Raw genomic sequence first — 19,678 nt, 5'->3', positions numbered from 1 at the left:
AAAAATAATCTAAGAGAGAGGATTCCTGAGCGAGGATGTGCAGTCTCTTCAAGTTCTGTGTGAGGTCGGACCCCAGCTTGTGAGTGATTGATGCAATATTATGCAGTGTCAAATGAAAGAACATATCAAATCTGATATAGCACGACTTGAGGACATGAGCTTTTAAATAAATAGATGTAATTTGTGTTAAGTCACACAGCTTCCAAAATATTAATCCTAAGATTTTTAATAATGGATAAGCTACCCTGAGGGCACATTACTTATGACAATGAGTTTAGAAGATAGGAATTTTAAAAATCTACTATTCTTAAATTTATTTTATATATCATCTCTGTGTTCTTTGACATCATGGACTGCCAATACATTTTAGGCTTACATTTTACCACCTGATGAAATCTGCCTATGAATTTATAAGCAAATTTATATGTAAATTTTCTTATAGTATCTGCCAAAGACAAGGCAGTGCCAAATTAATTAGCACTGGGAGTTTTTGGTGTGGAAATTTTATGATTTAAAAAGAATACAATAAAGTATGTTAGGGCATGGAATAAAGGCTGTTCCCCAGGATTGGTACATGATAAGATGGGGGAAAGCATGTCCCTTATGGGTGGTCATGTTTTGAGGGTTACCGAAGGCCTGTGTGTGATAATTGGAAGGTAGGAAAGACAGTGGAGAAGCTAGAAAACATATTTTTGAGCAACTTGTAGCTGTTGAACTGCTGAGGTGACCAGTTGTGTGTGTCCTACCTTCACTTTGAGAAGCACACATGGAATTGAGTTACAGCCTGTGGGGGCGGGAGATTGAATTTGCCCGGAGGTAACAACAATCACAGATGTATTTTGACGGGTTCTAGGGCTTTTATCTCTGAAAGGTTTTCTTTTTTTTTTTTTTACAAGTGATGAGAGGTCTATGTCTCCTCTTGAAAAATTCATGTTTTTCTCTGCCCTTTATCATAAAAACAGATACAAGGAGCAGATTTTGTTTACTCTGTCTCAGATTGCTTTAAATTTAGTCTATTGTGAACTATTCATCTTAAATCTTCCTTATAAAATATATTAGAAAATTGCCAAGCATTTGTTTTGAGCCCAGGTATAAAACTCATAATTTTCCTGCTTCAACCTTTACAGAGCTGATATTTCAGAGTAGTGGCACCACACTCACATGGCATGAACTTTTAACCCCTTTCTCAATGACAATTATCAGAAAAAAATTTTATTGTTCTACATGGTATTTCCTTGACGCTCTGCAATTCTTTTGATGAAAATACTAGCATCACTTTTTTTTCATCTGTTGGTATTTTATGACTCTTATGTCATATATGACCACAACATCACTGCCACACTTAGCAAAAAATCCAGTAGCCTTGTCATCTTAACTGCTTATTCAGCGAAGGGTACAAATGAGCTCTAAGTAGGGTAGTTGGCTAATATATTTTGTCAGAGTTGTTAGTCTATGATATGTTTTCTGACTATATTTTTATGATATGAACATCTTGCTGGCTAATATATGCTCATACATTGCCTGCTCACTGATAGCTTGATAAGACTCAGTTTTGCATTTCAGCATGGCTGTGTTATAAATGGTGCACAATAGCGCACAGTTGTTGCCTCATCTCACTAACTTCAGTGGGAGTTACACGATATCAACTCATGGGAGCTTGCTGTGTACTATCTGAGTTGTGTATAAAAAAAGAAAGAAAGAAATTTGATTTTGATCTTCACCTTGAGAACATCTCACATAAAAAAAATTGCCTCAGTTCCTACAGTTCTTGTTTATTTACATTTTCAAAATAGTTAATTGGTTCTAACCCAATGAAAGCAAACATACATTCTTAATACTTATTTTAATTATGATTTCATGGGCTTTAAAAAATGAACATTTGACCCTTTAGTCTGTTGCCATTATGATTGGATTGGTGTTGCATGTTCCTTGTCTTTATTGAAAGAGCTACAAATGGCTCCTTCAGTTTCTGGTTTATATCCTTTTGGGGTAATTTAATTGTTTGCCAATATCAGAAGATATCCTAAGCTCATGTTGTCTACTCGTGACTAATGCTAAAACTATAAGATTCTCAATGACCTTTTATAGCTTGGGACGTAATGGACAAAATAGATAGTAGCTCCATTCCTTGCCACGGTAAATAATCTAAAATAACTTTTGGTATTTGAATTTATATTATAGACAGATTGACTCACATCAGATGAATCACACATCATACAGATAAAAACAGATTAGTACAGACTTTGAAGTGTGCGGATCATTCTGTAATGAGGAAGATGATATATTGAGCCTGAATTCTTTCTGAAGTTTTGAGATCACGTTTCCATGTAGTTATTCTAAGACATGATGAACTTGGCTTCGGTGAGAACAGCTGAAGTTATCTGGGAGACAAGGATGTCTACTTTTTTTCTAGTACTAAACTATAAATTCAGTTCTTCAAGAAACAATCTCCTTCATCCCTTGGTTTTTTTATCCTAAAGTTATAAACATGGTGTGGTTTTTGTAGAATTAAATGCCACAATGGACACTTGATGAAGTTATACCAAACTGTAGCAAAAGTTACTAATAATCAGGTCACAGTGGTGCACACCTCTAATCCCAGTACTCTGGGAGGCATATCTCTCTGTGTTTGAGGCCAGCCAGGTCTATAAAGTGAGTCCAGGAAAGCCAAGGCTTCACAGAGAAACCTTGTCTCTAAAAACAGTTACTTATAAATATAAAAATAGTCTTGTATTTAGGAAATGAGATAAATGTGCACTAGAGAAATAGTTGCCACCATCTGGTTAATAGATGAACAATTTAATCTCCATGATATCAGTTCCAACAACAAAAATATAACAGAAGTTGGCACAGAAAAAAAAAAGCTATCAGTCTGGTGCTGACTGGAGACAACAGAGGGTCCATGGCAGCCTTATAGACATCTGTGGCTGAACTATTCACCTGCTCACAGATTCTGTATGGAAATGTGCTAAGCCCCCATGAGGCTACTAGTATAAAATGGTGGCTTATCACATGAAGCTAAAACTAGTATACTTCTCTAAAGCACGATATGCCTGGCATATCTTTTTTATTTTACTTAATTTGGAGATATCAAAGATCTTGTATGTCACCATGTTAGAAGATGTTAGTGATGTAATTTTCCTTTGACAGTTTGTTTATGCCTCTGTAGCGTGACACAGACATAAGCAGATATTGATAAAACCACAGCTTCTCTCAGAATTTGTCCTCCCCATAGATGCACAAGCACATCAGGCTTAGCAACATGGATCTGGCCCTTTCACACTCTGGTCCTGAGATGCTCTAGCATCTTGATAAGTCATCCTTGCCCGTTGTCTTTTCAGGCTTATCAACACTGCAAGCTGTGCTGGATTCTGCTGCTGAGAAGAAGTGGCAGGTGACTGCTATCAATGTGGGGAACATTAACAATGACAAGAAAGATGAGACATACAGATCGCTCTTTCAAGATCTGGAGTTAAAAAAAGAACGGCGTGTAATCCTTGACTGTGAAAGGGATAAAGTTAATGACATTGTGGACCAGGTTTGTTCCTCTCTGTTTTCAGCCAAATATAGACTATGCATGCAGCATCAGCATTGGCAAGGATCATTTTGCAAGATGCTTGGACAGCAGTTTTCAGTTTATAGTTCATGTACAATGCAGCAAAAATCATCAATTGAATTACCCCCAGATTCAGTAAGCAATGGCAGGTGGCTGTCAATAATGCTGACAGATTGGTTTTATTCATTGAATAACTTCAACGTATAACATAAACTTTACATATTACATAGGCTTTGTCCTAAACCTACGTGCTTTTCTGAGTTGGAAACTTTAAATTTAAGTCTGTCTCAACATTTTAAGAATATGAAATTAAGTCAAAACAAGTCTGAGTGATATGGCAAAAGTCAATTGGTTTGAGGTTTATACATGATCATTTCAATATAATGTTATTCAAAGTGCTGAGCCTATATTAGTTTAAACCTAGGAGTTGTAGTCACTATTCTCTTGAAATGAAGAGACATTACAACCATGTCAACCCTTAGATGAAGAAGCACTTAATTAGGGACTTGCTGGCAGATTTAGAACCTTAGTCCATTATCACAGCTGAAAGCATGGTAGTAGGCTTGGCAGGCATGGTGAAGAAGAGCTCCCTCCTGATCTGCAGGAACAGAGAGGGAGGTAGAGTCTGGCATGAGCTTTTGAAACCTCAAAGTCCATCCTTGGTGACCCACTTCCACCAGCAAGGCCACACCTCTTAATCCTTTAGTCCTATCAGCCAGCTCTACTCCCTGGTGACTAAATATTTAAATCGATGAGTCTATGGGGGGCTATTAATATTGAAACCACCACACTGTGTCTACATCTCTAAAGAGAGGAGGGTGTTTTGTTGTTGTTGGTGGTGGTTTTTTGTAAGAAGTAAAATTTGGTTTTGCAGATATATCAGAAAATTTGTATCCACTTAAAATTTTAATCTTTGAAATCGAAGGAAATACATTTAGACCACATTCAGTATGTATGGACATCAACACTGTTCATTTGAGTCTTAGAAAAAATAATACTCTCAGATGTGAGAATGTTTTTTTTTTCTGAATTTATCATATTGCCTTGCTTCACATAAGACCTTTCAGGATAGGACAACCACAGAGTGATAACATAAGATACACAGTAAGAAACCAAATCCTGCCCTGCAAAGTATCCTTCCTTTACTAACCTTCCCTCCTTGTGTGTGTGTGTGTGTGTGTGTGTGTGTGTGTGTGTGTGTGTGTAAGAGAGAGAGAGAGAGAGAGAGGGAGAGAGAGGGAGAGAGGGGGAAGAGAGAGAGAGAGAACATACAGACAGACAAACAGACAGATTGCAACTGCTTCTTCTTTGAAAGTACATAAGTACATAAGATTGGAAAGAAAATACACAGCTGTATATGCATTTATGCTCGCTCTAGCCTTTGAGATAAAGATTGAAATTCACTAATGGATTCATGATTAAAAAGTCTAAAACTAGTGCTCATGAAGCCTTAATTGATATATAATATAGGCCTTGAGAAATAAAAATGAAGAGTCTTATGAGGAATTAAATAACTATATCAAACAATGTGACCTGAAAAAGAATCAAATGTATGCAACAAAGGAGAATAATTTCAATTGAAAAATCTGGGTTCTGGTCTCAGGAGATAAAGTTAGGATTGCTGTGAAAGTAGGTGTCTTGTTGAAATGTGCACTTCAAAATCACATTTGAATTTCATAGGGGGTTCTCATTGGAGATGGATTTTAATAATATTCAGTAGTCTGGTTTAAAATTTTAAATATTTCTGTTTCTTCATAATAAATGCAAGCAAAAGCCACAATTTTGTCTTTCAAAACTTTGAAAAGGGAAGTTGCACAGCAAACTGGGACCATAAAAAGCAACGTTTGAAGCAAAAGCTACAATTACAGTTATGTAAGTGTCCATGTAGTACACGACTTCAAAAGCATTTTACACACACACACAGACACACACACACACACACACACACATCACATCACATCACAAATGAGCACCTCTATTAATACATTAAATGAATTCACGGAATATATGGCATATTGCTTAATTGACATTTATTAAAGGCATTCTTAGCTAAAGGATGCACAGAATGACTAGAAAGTTTGCTCATTGAACCTCATTAATTTACTTATAGGGGAAGAAAAAGCATGCAGATACAGTACTAAAAACTATAGCATAAAAAGTTGTGCAACTCAGTTTTTCGCTATAAAAAGAATAGGGTAATCAAATTATGGACAGGACATCTTTATTTGGGCTCATTATGTTGGGAACTTTTATCCGTGGTCACCTACATATGATTTTCCAGCTAGTGGCCAGACTGCAGACAGCAACAGGTGTGTGTGTGTTGGAGGACACTGCTTACTTCAGCATACCTGAGAAACAAAGGAGAGACAGAGAGAAACTAGAGTCCCCATACCCACTCAAGGGGAGCCCTCAAACGTTCTCAAGGCCTTACACTGTGTCCTATCTCATAAAGCTTTTGCCACCTTCCAAAGTGATGACCAAACCGCAGGGTCCTCAATGAGCTCTGGGTAGATCATATAAGATCTAAGCTATGTAACTGGTCTATGACAAATGGGGGAGGATCTACCTATGTCTTGAGAGAGATGGTTTGTAGAAAGTTCTCCAAGTCTCTAGTGTTTGCTGTGTAGATGCTGCCACATGTCTAAAGAAGAAGCACTCTTAAATGAAGTGTGGCAAGCCCCATGAAAACATGTTAATGCTGTAGTTACTTAATTATAACATGGATGTACTGTGCCTGAGAAGAACGAACTGTCCTGGGAGAGGATTACAGAAAGAAATCTTTTAGATTAGGCTAGGATGTTCTTCTAGGAACAGCTTTCACCAAGTACAAGGTGATGATGAGGCACATCCTAAGAGAAAGGACAACACTCTATCATTTTTCCACTCAACAAGTATTTGCAGTCTAGTAGAGATAGGATGAAACTCTTTATCTTCATATAAGCTGGAAATTAGCAACAGAATTAACTTGCATTAGATTAAGACTATTTTAATATTTGCTAAAACCTCAAAGACACATAATTCTAGCTGTGATCAGATGGGGGAAAGTATCCACCCATCAAAACACTCATAAATTAACATAAATTTTCATTGTATAGTGCTAATTGCTATTATAAAGCAAAGTTATAATAGCTCTTATGGCCAACAGTAACATTTATAAAGACCCGAACCTAGTGAATTTTTATATTTCGCCTCTTTCTCAGTAAGCAGAAAAACAACCGGTATCATTTGTAGTGCTTATTTTAATTTTCAGATGGAAAACAGGGGCATTTATACTGTAGCTTGTTCAGTAAGCAGAATCAACAGATGTTCCTACGATATTTACAGATACAATGCATGTTAATTAAGCTGAGATAAATTGCAATATTTTTCACTTAGAAGGACATCTTCTCTTCAAACTTCTGCCTTCAACCTTGGGGGGAATCCAGTTTCTTGGAAAACGAAATTTAGGTGTGTGATGCAAAAATAGATATGAAGAGAATGTAAACCCTAATTTCCCTTCAAACAGATGCTACACAATATAGCCAGGGCATTCTACAGAATGTTTTGTAAAAATCCTGTCCTTGAACCTGGGCCAAATGTTTTGATTCAAGCGCCTGACTTTGTCTCAGGTGATGGACAATCATGTGACTCTTCAGCCAGGAGGTGGCTACCAGGCCGAGACTGGTTAAGCTTTGAATGTTAATCCTAAACAGTTGTGGGAAAATGGAGACATTTCCAAGTTAGGATATAGAAGGCATATTCTCTTCTCTTTTTTCTTCTTTTAATTTTTTTATACATACATTTATATTATTACATATATACACAATAGGTTACCTATGGCAAGAAGAACCATGATACAATCGGGAATTATATAAATGTTAAATTCTTAGTGTTTTGGCTATTTGTATTTGACAGCATTGAAGATGCCATCTTTCCTATCTTGGTGCATCTAAATTTCTGAATGTTAATCAATCTCCATCACATATTGTCATTATCAACTTAGAACACCTATCTAGAAAAAAAAAAAAAGAACACCTATCTAGACCTAAAAACATCTTAACCCCTAAACAATTAAGCTTCATTGTAAAACTAGGCTACCTGGTCTTCAACTTCCTCAGAGACTTGAGAAGGAATAAACTTGATTCCCTGAGTATGCCAGGAGTTCAGGTTAGTAGCTTTCCAAATGAAAAAATGACAAAGACAGTTTTCTACCTCAATAGTCATCCAAAACTCTTTATAACATTGGAACATCTTCTTCAGCCTTCTGGCCCCATATATCTGACAGACATATTTGTGAGGCAGGAACTATTGAGGACTTACTTACCCTGTCTTGGCACAGTTTGGCCGTCGACTCTGCCTGCATCCAAGCTTGCCCTATTTTTAGGCAGAATTCTGTCTGTGGTAGAAATAAGGTTGCCCTAGAAGGTGTTTACAAGAAGTGTGCTATTATGCAAAACAACCAAGAAAACCTCTATGGTCTGAGTAAGGATGAAGAGAAGAAAAGGACCTGGAGACTCTTGCAGGATCCCTGCAATATTCAGGCTTAGGAGGATTGCTTAAAGACATGTGGAGCCAGAAAATCACAAAGAAAAGTAATGATTTGCATATTTTTTGTAGCTTGATGCTTGCTGTTTCTTGTTTTCCTGGGTTCGTTATTTTCTTTAAAATGAGAAGGATGGTGGTGCATACTTGGAACCCCAGCACTCTGGAGTCTGAGGCAGAAGGGTCACTGAGAGTTTTAGGCCAGGTTGACCTACATTGTGAATTCAAGGAGAGTCTGGGCTACACACGGGGATCCTTCCTGAAATAATACATCAATAAAATTTAAAAGCATTATTTTGTGGTTGACTTCTTAATAGATAATATTTATCAAGCACTAAGGTGAATTCCTGTATTTTACTGATAAATATTCTTTGTATTTGGTAAAAAAAATTATTAAAAATGACTTGTGGAACATAAAACTCAAGATTTCATTTTTGTAATTGTTGTTATTCACAAGTATTAAATGTTTGTGTTTTTATCCTTGTTAGGTTATTACCATTGGAAAACACGTTAAAGGGTACCATTATATCATAGCAAATCTGGTAGGTGAATTAATTGGCATTGTTTTACTTTATACTAAGTTGCTATTAGATATATTTATTTATGCTTTATGTGTGTAAGTATTTTGTCTGCTTATATGTCTGTGCACCATCTGCATGTAGTACCTAGAGATTCCAGATGAGGGCCTATGGTCCCCTAGAACTGGAGTTATTGAGAGTTGGTTGCTGAGAACTTAACCCTGGTCTTCTGGAGAATCAACCAGTACTCTTAACTACAGAGCCATCTTCCCAGGCCCCCTATCTGATATTTGTAATTGAAAATATTAATATGGAGTTATAATCATTACTCCAGGAAATTTTAAGAATATAGTCTGATTTTATTCTGTAAGTGTTTTATTTGGGTTGCTTTAGGTTTACTTCCAACTCCACAACTTTAAATTAGTGCCAGTTATTATATGTGACATAAATATTTTCACAACATTATTTGGCCAAGTAATTATCTTGAAAACTCTATACTAAGGGAAACCTGTCAAAACTATAAAGTTTAACTGTATTATTATCCACTTTTATGCCACTGTTTTCTGTAAACTTACTGCGTGTATACTCACTTGAGTTTTTGATACATACATATCTGATGCTGATGGATATTTATGAGGAAATACATTATAGAAATATCATAGTATAATATCAAGAAAACTATCAATTACATATTGTAGTGCATGTAATAGTAATGATTTGAAAAGATTTTATTCTGATTTTCTACATAGCATATAAATAACACAATGAAATGAAAACTGAATTCTTAGAAGAATTGATCATCACGATTATTATCAATTCAGAATATGTTGAAAAAGTAGATAGTTAATTACCTTTCTTTGGAGTAATATTTTTCTTAATTATATCCAATCAATTTAAATTAATAAATATTTATTTTTATTTCCAAAACGGGCATAAAAATGTCAATAAAACAAACTGGTTTTTTTTTCATGGTCTTTGAGTAGCTATAACCCTGTTTGCAGGAAATTCTCTCCATACCACTGCATGCAAAACCCCTGAAAAATATGGTGGGGAAGGAGAAAAAGGCAGAAAATGCAAATTTATTCTAAATCATGCAATATAACTCCACAGAAGCATTGTATTTATGCAAGTATGAGCTTCTTTTTTATGATTTATGGATTATCAGCTTATATCCCTCAGAAAATATCCCTAGTATGACAGAAAGGCACAAAAACAGAACAAAAGTTTCAAGAAATAAAATGTTTTCATTGAAAACACTCAAGTCAGCCTCAGTGAGTGTCCTGAGTCTGGAAGAAGTTGGCTGTTCAAGATGGAATTTCTATTTGGTGGGATGAATACAAGTTACTATGGTAATCCTCTGGGAGACTGGAAAAGACTGTGTAGACACAATGGTTAAAAGGAAATGAGGCTCTGCAATGAGTCTTTGCTGAGCTGTGTTCCATGCCTGGAACAGCCTGTACACTCAGTCCCTTGTGTGAATTGTGCCATTTGATGAACAGCACAGAACCACAGTGAAAGCTGCGATCTTTTAAAATGTCCAGATGGAGAAGATTATATTGGAACACTGAGTAATAATGACAGAAGGTGTCTCATCAGTTTGAGAGTTGATATGCAGTGCCATGAAAAATGAAAGAACTGTCTAAGTGGGCAAGTCAATGCTCTTATCATGATTCTATTTAGAAATATGCCTAAATTAATACTGATGCTGAATTTGGGTTAGTTTTCTCTTTTCTGAACCCCTGATTTCCTCTACTCACAAACTCCTGGTAATTGAGTTGCGAAAGAGTCCAGACTCTGTTGTAATTTATGAGCATTCAGACATTTCATAATGTTGAAATCTTAAAACCACCACCTGATGCTGAAGAGTTTTCATCTTTCAAGTTCTCAATAGAAATGTGACACTCTCCTCTGTCCAGTGTCCTATGCCTCGTAGAAGAGGTGGTAGTAGAAGGTTCTTTAAAATCCTCACATATTGATAAATCACTCTAAGAGTTGTTAAACAATAGGCTTGGTTCTTTGGATTATAGGGTATGGTTACGTTCTCTTGTGGAGTTTTAAATGACAATTGATCCAAAATAAGATGAGGGATTAGTTATAAGATCCTATGCTCATGTTTCTCATCTCTGCTATTTTCATGGATTTAACTTATCAAGAATCATCCAGAAAGTGTAGGCTCTACAAGGCTAGAGGTGAAAGTCTTCATGCAGAGTCCTGAGTCCACCTCAAGTTTCCTATCATCCTGGTCCCAGAGTTTAGACACATACCTACATACATGTTTGCATAGAAGACTGGAAGTTTCTAAATGTCACAGAACAAAGAACCAAATCCACCCAGCCCTCCTGCCTCCATTACTTACAGCTAAGCATCTGAAAGAGCATCACTTGCACACTAGAGATCCAAAGAGTCCATTTGGCACCAGTAATGTAAAAACAAAATTGTGGGCTAACAAGTCCCTTTCTGCCTGGTTAAAAAATTGTAATCCAAGCCGGGCGTGGTGGCGCACGCCTTTAATCCCAGCACTCGGGAGGCAGAGGCAGGTGGATCGCTGTGAGTTCGAGGCCAACCTGGTCTACAAAGTGAGTCCAGGACAGCCAAGGCTACACAGAGAGACTCTGTCTCGAAAAACCAAAAAAAAAAAAAAAATTGTAATCCTATGAAGGAAACCAGTCCTTACAGGACCCATGGCAGCTATCTCAGTGAAGAGTTATCTTCTATGTAAATACCCCTGTGAGTTTTTCATAAGATGATCAGCCAGTAAACATATTGATTAGGGACCTGCTATGATACCTATATGATTTGATGTGTGCTGAAAATGGTGTTAAATGTAAGGAACCTTTTACATAGGCATTTTATCTCTCCTGTGTGTGTTTAACATGCCAACACACAATTTGTAGAGGGGTATCAGAAAGGTTACCATCCACAAGGATAACACAAATGTGTTTATGTCTAGGGATTTACTGATGGAGACCTGCTGAAAATTCAGTTTGGAGGTGCAAATGTCTCTGGATTTCAGATTGTGGACTACGATGATTCCCTGGTGTCTAAATTTATAGAAAGGTGGTCGACACTAGAAGAGAAAGAATATCCTGGAGCACACACGGCGACAATTAAGGTTTGCATTACGGGAAGACGGGGCTTAGAAAATACTAAGAGTAGTGTGCAGTCAGTCCAAAAGATGGCGAACACAGAGGCTGATGAGCACATTTTCCAAATTTTGCATTTTCAGATAAGAAAAATCGTGTTTCACTGTAGTGTTCTTCTGTGTCTGCATCTCCACAATGTCTTCATTCATTTATCTATCCAGTGGAATTGTTATATTGTGTGGTTTATCAACTAGGAACATTGGTAGCAAACCAAAGGACAGATTGCTGCCTGCACTCACTGTATGGTGAGGACAGACAATTAAAAGACCATAGTATGGGAAGAAACAGTAAGTCATGAAACAGATGACAGGCAAGAACATAACCATATGCCCTAGGAAGCCTTGTCTGAGAAGGAATTTTTTTTAAACTTAAGACCCAAGGCTAAAAAAATCTCTGGCTGTCACTTACAATGTTCTGTGTATAAATAAAATAAAGAACAAGAGATATGAACTTTTTTCAATTTTCAATCAACTCACTAGTATACAGTTTGGACAAAAAGCATATGGCCACACAGATGTACACAGATGGTGTGTGTTTGTGTGGTACGTATAAAATAATTGAGTATGAGTAATCTGGACATGACATATAAGGCTGATAAAATCATGATCGTTTTAATAATGGAAAGATGAATATGATGATGGCAGAGTCGGTCAGAATCTCTGAAAGCTGACAGAAGTGCCTTGCCATGGCCTGTTCAGTCTTGCTTTGGTCTACATGCATTCGGACACTGAGTTCTTTCTCTGTATATTGTGTAGACACACAGGCACATGTTTCCTGCCAAACTAAGGTATTTCTGCTGATGAGATGAGATGATTTATCTTTTGTGGCTGATCTTACTAAGAGCAGAATTAAGAATCAGCCTTGGTAAGATGGTATTGAGAGCTGAGTGGATTGTATTGAGGGAGACTGGATTGGAGTATACCTGATGGTCATTTTTTTTTATGGAATCGGAAATATGTTAAAATTAAAAAGAAAATATGATACATAGTTTAAAATATATGGTGATGTATGTATTGTGAAATATATTATGTATAAAGTTATTTGGGAACTAGTTGACCACATATAAAGTGGATATATGACTATATATTTGTATCTGGTTATGAATTTTCCCTAGACATAGTATAGAAAAATTGAAATTTTATATTTAGGGTATATAAATAGATTCCTTTACATTTAAGTCAATTTCAGAGAACATTTTGTAAGATATTTTTTTTTAAAGTTCACCTTGCCTTATTCTTTTCTAAAATGTAAGTGACATCCTGTTTGGTAACCTGGGCTTGAGCACTCATATATTATGTGATCTTGTGGGAATGCTGTCATGTAACACAGCTTCCAAGAGTGACAATGGACACTCAGTGTCACAAGGTATGTCTCCATCTGCCTTAATCGAAGTTTAACCGCTTATCCATCCCTCACATGGACTTCAGGCGTCTGATGCTTGACAGGTGGTTCAGTTTAAGAAAAGTGATGGAGAGAGAGATGCAAAGCTCTTTACGAGCCTTTCAACGTTTTCTAGATTGCATTGGTGTCCCCACACTGCTGCTCTGAAAAACACAAGAGAAACATATTTTTAACTCCTAGACTCCACATCATTATTTGGTATCATGTATGTCAGATCAGGATGCACGGGGAAATGAGCAATCTAGAATGCATTCGGCTAAATTTTTGCCAAGACTTAGTTCCAGAATTCACACTGTGGACTCACACAATCTGCCTTTCCTTTATTCCCTTCCTATCCATGACGTCTTTCTTTTGGCTGCTTCAGTTAATTTCCAGAGAGTTCATGATGGTACTCCATAGTGGGCTACTGCAAAGAAGGAAGGGCTTATGGGTTTGGAAAAGGTTTGGACTCTGCATTTGACCCAGATGAGTGGTCTCGTTCATTCAGCACAATCATTGCTGCTAATTCCCAGCTCTTGTGAAGACTTAAATACCATTCAGTAGATGTTAGCACAGTGGGAAACCCATAGATCCTAGTAAAGGCTCATTGCGTCGCCTATCCTTTTCCAAAATCCAGGGGGTTTCAGCCAGTTGTGAAGGTCTGTTCCAAGTTGAGCATTGTTATAAGTCCTCTATTTTACCCCAGACGCTTTGTACCGATCACCAAAAGCCTTTAGGGGGAAATTCATCTCTAGGCAGGAGCTCATTCTAATGTAGATGCACATTGCTCTTGTACTAGAAGGCTAGGAAGTGAACCACAGAAAAGAAATGAAAAATATATGGAGTTTGCCGTTGAGACTGCACAGTCTAAGAGAAAGCTCAAATATGTGGATGAGTGATCAAGGGAGCCAATTCCCTGAAGATGATTAGGACACAATGTGGAAAGGAGGTTTAGGAAGGTTTTCTGTGGGGACAGCAGAGTCCTCTTTAAATGAAGCCGCAACTGAAAGAAACATATGGAAGGGCACTTGGGAAAGAATATCCTACGGAGACTCAATGTCATGCCCCAGCATGACAAATAGAAAGCCTCTTGCCTTATGTGATTGTAAGAAATCATTGGGGACCAGTGAAAAGGGCAGCTTGGTCTCATAAGCAGTACAGCTGTTTAGTTGTCCCTAGATATGAGAAGCTATATTACAAGGCTATATTACATCCGCCGGAAGTGAGCCTAGACCTAAGTGGATGCCTGAAACCATAGAGAGTATCAAACTCTACAGTAGTGTTTATTGAATTACTGTTTGACCTTGGATCAATAGTTCTCTTCTCTGTAGTTGAAACCAAGCTGGTAATTACAGGCTGCGCCAGAGATGAAATATTTACAGAATTTTAGCATGGTATTAGAAAAAATAAAGGAAGTAAAGGTCATTTCTTTCCCCAACCCTTTCTTAAATCTTTTTTTTTTAAAGATATATTTATTATGTATACAGTGTTCTGCCCGCATGCCAGAAGAGGGCAACAGATCTCATTATAGATGGCTGTGAGCCACCATGTGGTTGCTGGGAATTGAACTCAGGACCTTTGGAGGAACAGACAGTGCTCTTAACCTCTGAGCCATCTCCCCAGCCCCCAACCCTTTCTTAAAAGGAAAGAATTTCAACCTTTTGTTCTTCCCCGCCTCTCTTCTCTGCTCTCTCTCTCTTCCTCACTACCTCCATCTTTCCCTTTACCCTATCCTCCACATGCACATATACAATGTATTTATATATGTGTGTGTGTGTATGTATACATATATATGAATATGTATTTCAGTGTATATGTGTATTTGATTATAAAGTTCAATTTATACATTAAGCACAGTTAGACATCAAAAACAGTTAATAAGAAAAGAGATATGGCATTATACTCTAATAAGTGTAATGTAAATGTGTTATCAGATCATCTTGTGCTATACTAAATTTTTTCTTTTTTAAATTTTATTTTATTAATTTATTCAGATTACATCTCAATTGTTATCCTATCACTTGTATCCTCCCATTTCTCCCTCCCTCCCACTTTCACCTTATTCCCCTAAATTTTTCTTTAGGGGAATATGTTATCACATATTTGAGAGGGTGATACAGTGCCTCTGTGATGAAGTGACACATGGTAGATGTTTCAGGCATTGTTACTTTCCTTCTTTCCTTATTAACTTGAGAACTTTTACTTTTTCACACTAAAAAGTTCTTCACAACATCTCACCAGCATATCAGACTTGCATTACTCCTGTACTTTGGTGACACTATTACATAAAATGAGACTCGCATTTGAAGAACCTGAGTAAATTCTCTATCATGGATCTGTTATGGATACTATAATTAATAGGAAGATGACATATGCAAGCTGGATACACTGAACAAAGATGAGCCATGTGTTGTGCAGGACTGAGTGGAATAACATGAGACTATGCCCTGAGTATCAGAACAGTATGCAATTTGAAGATTACTTATTTCTAGAGTTTTACTGCATACTTTTAGAGTATAGTTGAACTTGAAAATTATAACCATGAAGATAAAAATATTGATGAGAAAACAAATACTTTTATAGTTAATTTCCACTTTTAAAGGTATAAGCAAGAAGGAGCTCTCTACGTGTCTAAATAAAGAGTGTATTCTCAGTGTGTTTTTGCTTAAAGGAAGGGAGGCAAGACTCTCTAGTGAGATTTCTGTCTAGTGAGGTGATTTTCTTTCATGTTGGTGTGTGGGGGATGCTTTGTTGATTGTAGCAGATATACTGTTGACTAAAACCACACTTTAGTACTCCATAATAAAAATTGTAAGAATCACAGGTAATAGGAACTGTAGGTATGAAAATCTGTAAAATTCCAGTTCATAAAAATCAAATTATAGAAAGTAAAAATAAATGTTTCAAAGGATATATGCCTAAATTTTAATAAAGATTTCCCAGTTTCCTAATTTAAATATATTCAATTGTACATGTAAAACCTTAATTTAATATATGACATATTTTCATAAAGATCAAACAAATAGCAATGTTTAAATTTCTTCCTGCTTACATAATTAAAAATACCTGGAGTCACAGCATTGTGACATTAAATCTGATTCTTACTCATGGTCTAATGACTTTCACAAACCTCCATGCATTCACTCCTCTGATGAAAACACATTCGTTGACTCTCTACTCTGTAGTAGGCACTTTTCTGTGTAAGATAAAACACAAAATATTGATGAACTTTACATCAGAAACCAATAAGAACTTTGTGGCTTTGGCAGACATGGTACTATTGACATTGCAAACTTAACTCTTTATTATCCCTTATCAGCATCAACATTTGATTTTCCTTTGATGTCTATGTCCTCTTCAAACTCTGAAAATTCCTATTTACATTGTCTTTCCCACAACATATGATGGCAACTCCAACCTTTATTTCCCTGTTAGACCAAACAATTGAAAATAATAACACCTACCTTCCTCTCAGAACTCACATCCAACATGCAGCAAATCCACTAGCTGTCTTTCACTTCTCACCATGCCTTGTCTTGTCCTCTGCAGCCAACTCAAACCCAAATACCACCCCACTGTCTGCCCTGTTATAGGGCCATCATGAGAAATGATCCCCTGCTTCCTCTGTCTCCCATGCCTTTAAAATGGAGTTAGAGTTTGCCATGATTTTGCTCCAAATGCTCTGGTAACCTTTTACACGTGGCATGCACACCAAAGCCATCTTCTTGATAATGATAGGAATTTCTCATGGTGTGCCACTTACATGTGACTTCAGTTCTTGGTAATGTCCCCTCACTAATTTTGTTTTCAGGATCTCCATCTTGCAAGGCATGACTATTCATGCCTCATTTTCATATAGTAACCTTTGCCACACTCTGTGTCTTAGATGTCCTGAGCCAGTAAGGAACTCAAGTACCATTGGGGACCAACATTTGTATGGCTCTTTAAATAATGGCTTTCCCACAAGAATCTCATTTTACTCAGGAATGGACTTAACACACATTCTCAAACTCTTAATTGCTGCCCAAAGAGAATTGTTTATAGTATAGTATAATAGTATAATCTTTTTCAGTCGGCCAATTATCATGTATTAAATAGTAGCCTGGTGGCCTGATATAATTAATTCTGGTTCTTTTTTTTTTTTTTTTTTTTTTGAGTATTTAAAGTGACCACAGACACAGCTAAGTCACAGCATTTATTACTGCAAATATTGAAGCAAGTTACCTCACCTCAAAGCTTGTTGTATTTCAGCCTTTGTACTTTGTAGTTAAAAAGACATATATAAATTAATCCCATATACTTACAAGACTGATGTTGCTAAAATTATGTATCCTGAAAAAAAGTATGTGCAAAGAAATTTATATTGTGCCATATAGATGAATTATTCATACTGTTAATTATAATGAAGGACATCTGTACTCAGCTAGCTGCATTTACTCATTTCTTCCTCCAAAGAACACTTGTAGGTCAGCAAGATTTCTTTGAAAATTCTTTGCAACAATTCTGAAAAAGACAAATTGGGTCTTTAGTAAAAGCTTCACTGGTATTTCTAATTTTGGCTGACTCTCTGATTTCACCCATGGTCTCTCCATCACCCAGTTATTGGTGGGTAGACATCTTTGATCACCGAGTGTAGAAATTGAAGCCAGAATCGCCCTAGCACAGTGACTCTCAACTTCCCTAATGCTGCAACCCTTTAATACACTTTCTCACGTTGTGGCGACCCCAACCATTTAAAATCATGTTGATGCTACTTCCTAACTGTAATTTTCCTGCTGTTATGAATCATAGTGAAAATATCTGCTGTGGACGATGTCTCATATGTGGCCTAAGGATCACAACCCACGGATTGAGAGTCTTTGCCCTAGACTGTCTGCGTACTCGTTAGTTGTTAACTCTAGGGAGCTGTTCACAGAGGCAGCGGGGGACTGAGGCGAGAGATTGGCAGGTCCTCACTGTGGCTGAATCTAAGAAGACAGTCCTTTAAAAGAATCTTTGTCTTCCTTATCAGTTTGTCTGCTTAGCTTTAGGTGAGAGTTTCGAATCTGTAAGTATGCAATTCCAAGTGTCGGAAGGTGAGATGCTTGCTCCTTAAGTAAGATTTTGCATTGAAATCGCAGACAATATTGATATTTAAGCATATACCTGCATACACGAGTGTTCCTTTGACAATAGCACACTTTCTTCATAGTCAATGAGATTGTTTTGTTATCATGGAAAAATAATAAAAGATGCCGATTCAGTTTCTTTCCTCTGAGCTTGCCTTTCCCTCTTGGGAACTGTGACTTGCTGGCGGGATTGCCGAAGAGGGGGAGCTCCATGAAGGTTTCATGCCTCTATGTGGTGCAGTTCCAAAGGGCACATGTTCAAGATGCTTTACAGTACATTAAAGATGACCTTATCACAGGCAGCTCTTCCAGAGGGTGGACAGTTGGTGAATTTGAAATTAAGATAAGTGAATAATTTTAGGTTCAGAACGCACTTTGTCCTGCTGTTCTTTTTTCTCTGGCCTCTATTTGAGAGGAATTAAAAGACTTCCTAAGATTTCCAATAAATGTACTTAATTTCCTAAGAGCCCACCACTTTGGCCCTGTTGATAATTATTTTGTAAAGCAAAAAGAAATCATAATATTATATTGTATTAGATCCTGAATACACATATGAAAATTTAGTTTAAATAACGTGTGCTCTCTTACCTGAAATACGTCATGCAAAACATGATTTTTACAGAAAGTGGGGTATTGTTAAAGAATGTTTAACTGTCTGGCAGTTTTGAGCAGGTCAGAATTATCCCTCATACGTCTTAGTCTATGCTGTTTACTGTATGGGTGACCTATTTTCTGCACTCGTTGTTCTACAGAATTCTGTTTTTGTGAAACCGATAGTGATTTTCAAAGCGAATGAAAATACCTTGGCTTCACAACAAGATTGATAGTAATCAAAACAGATTGCTGGTCAATAGCTTACACCTTTAGCATGTTTTACAATTTGCCTCATCTTTATTTCCTATCTATCCACTTACTCAATACATTTACCAGGCGAAGGGGTAAATGTCATGGTGTGGCTTCTTAGAATTTAAGATTTTCTGTTTTACAGAGTGACAGTCTGGGCCAGTGGCTTTCAACCTTCCTAATGCTGTGACCCTTTAATAAAGTTCCTCATGTTGTAGTGACCCTGAACCGTCAAATTATTTTTGTTGTTGTTTCATAACTGTGACTTTGTTGCTGTTATGAATCATAATATAAATATCTGTGTTTTCCGATGGTCTTAGGTATACCCTGTGAAGGGAGGGCTCTACCTCCGAAGGGCTCATAACCCACAGGTTGAGAACAGCTGGCCTAAGCAAACTAGAAAATCAAGTCATTATCCCTGAGTGACTGAGAGCTGCCTTCAAATTCTTTCCTTGTAGCAAAATTTTGGAACTACGTATAAATTAAAAATTTTTTGACCTGTAATCTTCACCTATAAAATCAGAATTTGTAGCTTCAGGCTTTTTATAACTATCAGATCACAATAAAACTATTTGTAGCTTTAGGATTTTTATTGTTGTTGTTGTTGTT

The 19,678-nt window shown here is 36.9% G+C and overlaps 1 protein-coding gene across 4 annotated transcripts in view; it reads left to right on the top strand.

Moving 5' to 3' along the window:
- The window catches only part of GRIA2 (glutamate ionotropic receptor AMPA type subunit 2), a 115,103-nt gene that overhangs the window by 61,147 nt on the left and 34,278 nt on the right, over positions 1-19,678 (top strand). For all 4 annotated transcript variants that reach the window (XM_084768803.1, XM_084768802.1, XM_084768800.1 and 1 more), the window contains exons 4-6: positions 3,342-3,538; positions 8,566-8,619; positions 11,546-11,707. In XM_084768803.1, the coding sequence (XP_084624929.1) occupies positions 3,342-3,538; positions 8,566-8,619; positions 11,546-11,707 (413 nt within the window). The remainder of the gene's footprint in view (positions 1-3,341; positions 3,539-8,565; positions 8,620-11,545; positions 11,708-19,678) is intronic.

The sequence above is a fragment of the Acomys minous genome (assembly GCF_964271855.1).
Source record: "Acomys minous genome assembly, chromosome: 19".
Lineage (NCBI taxonomy): Eukaryota > Metazoa > Chordata > Mammalia > Rodentia > Muridae > Acomys > Acomys minous.
Note: the sequence above shows the minus strand (reverse complement) of the source record. Positions and strands in the feature narration are given on the sequence as shown.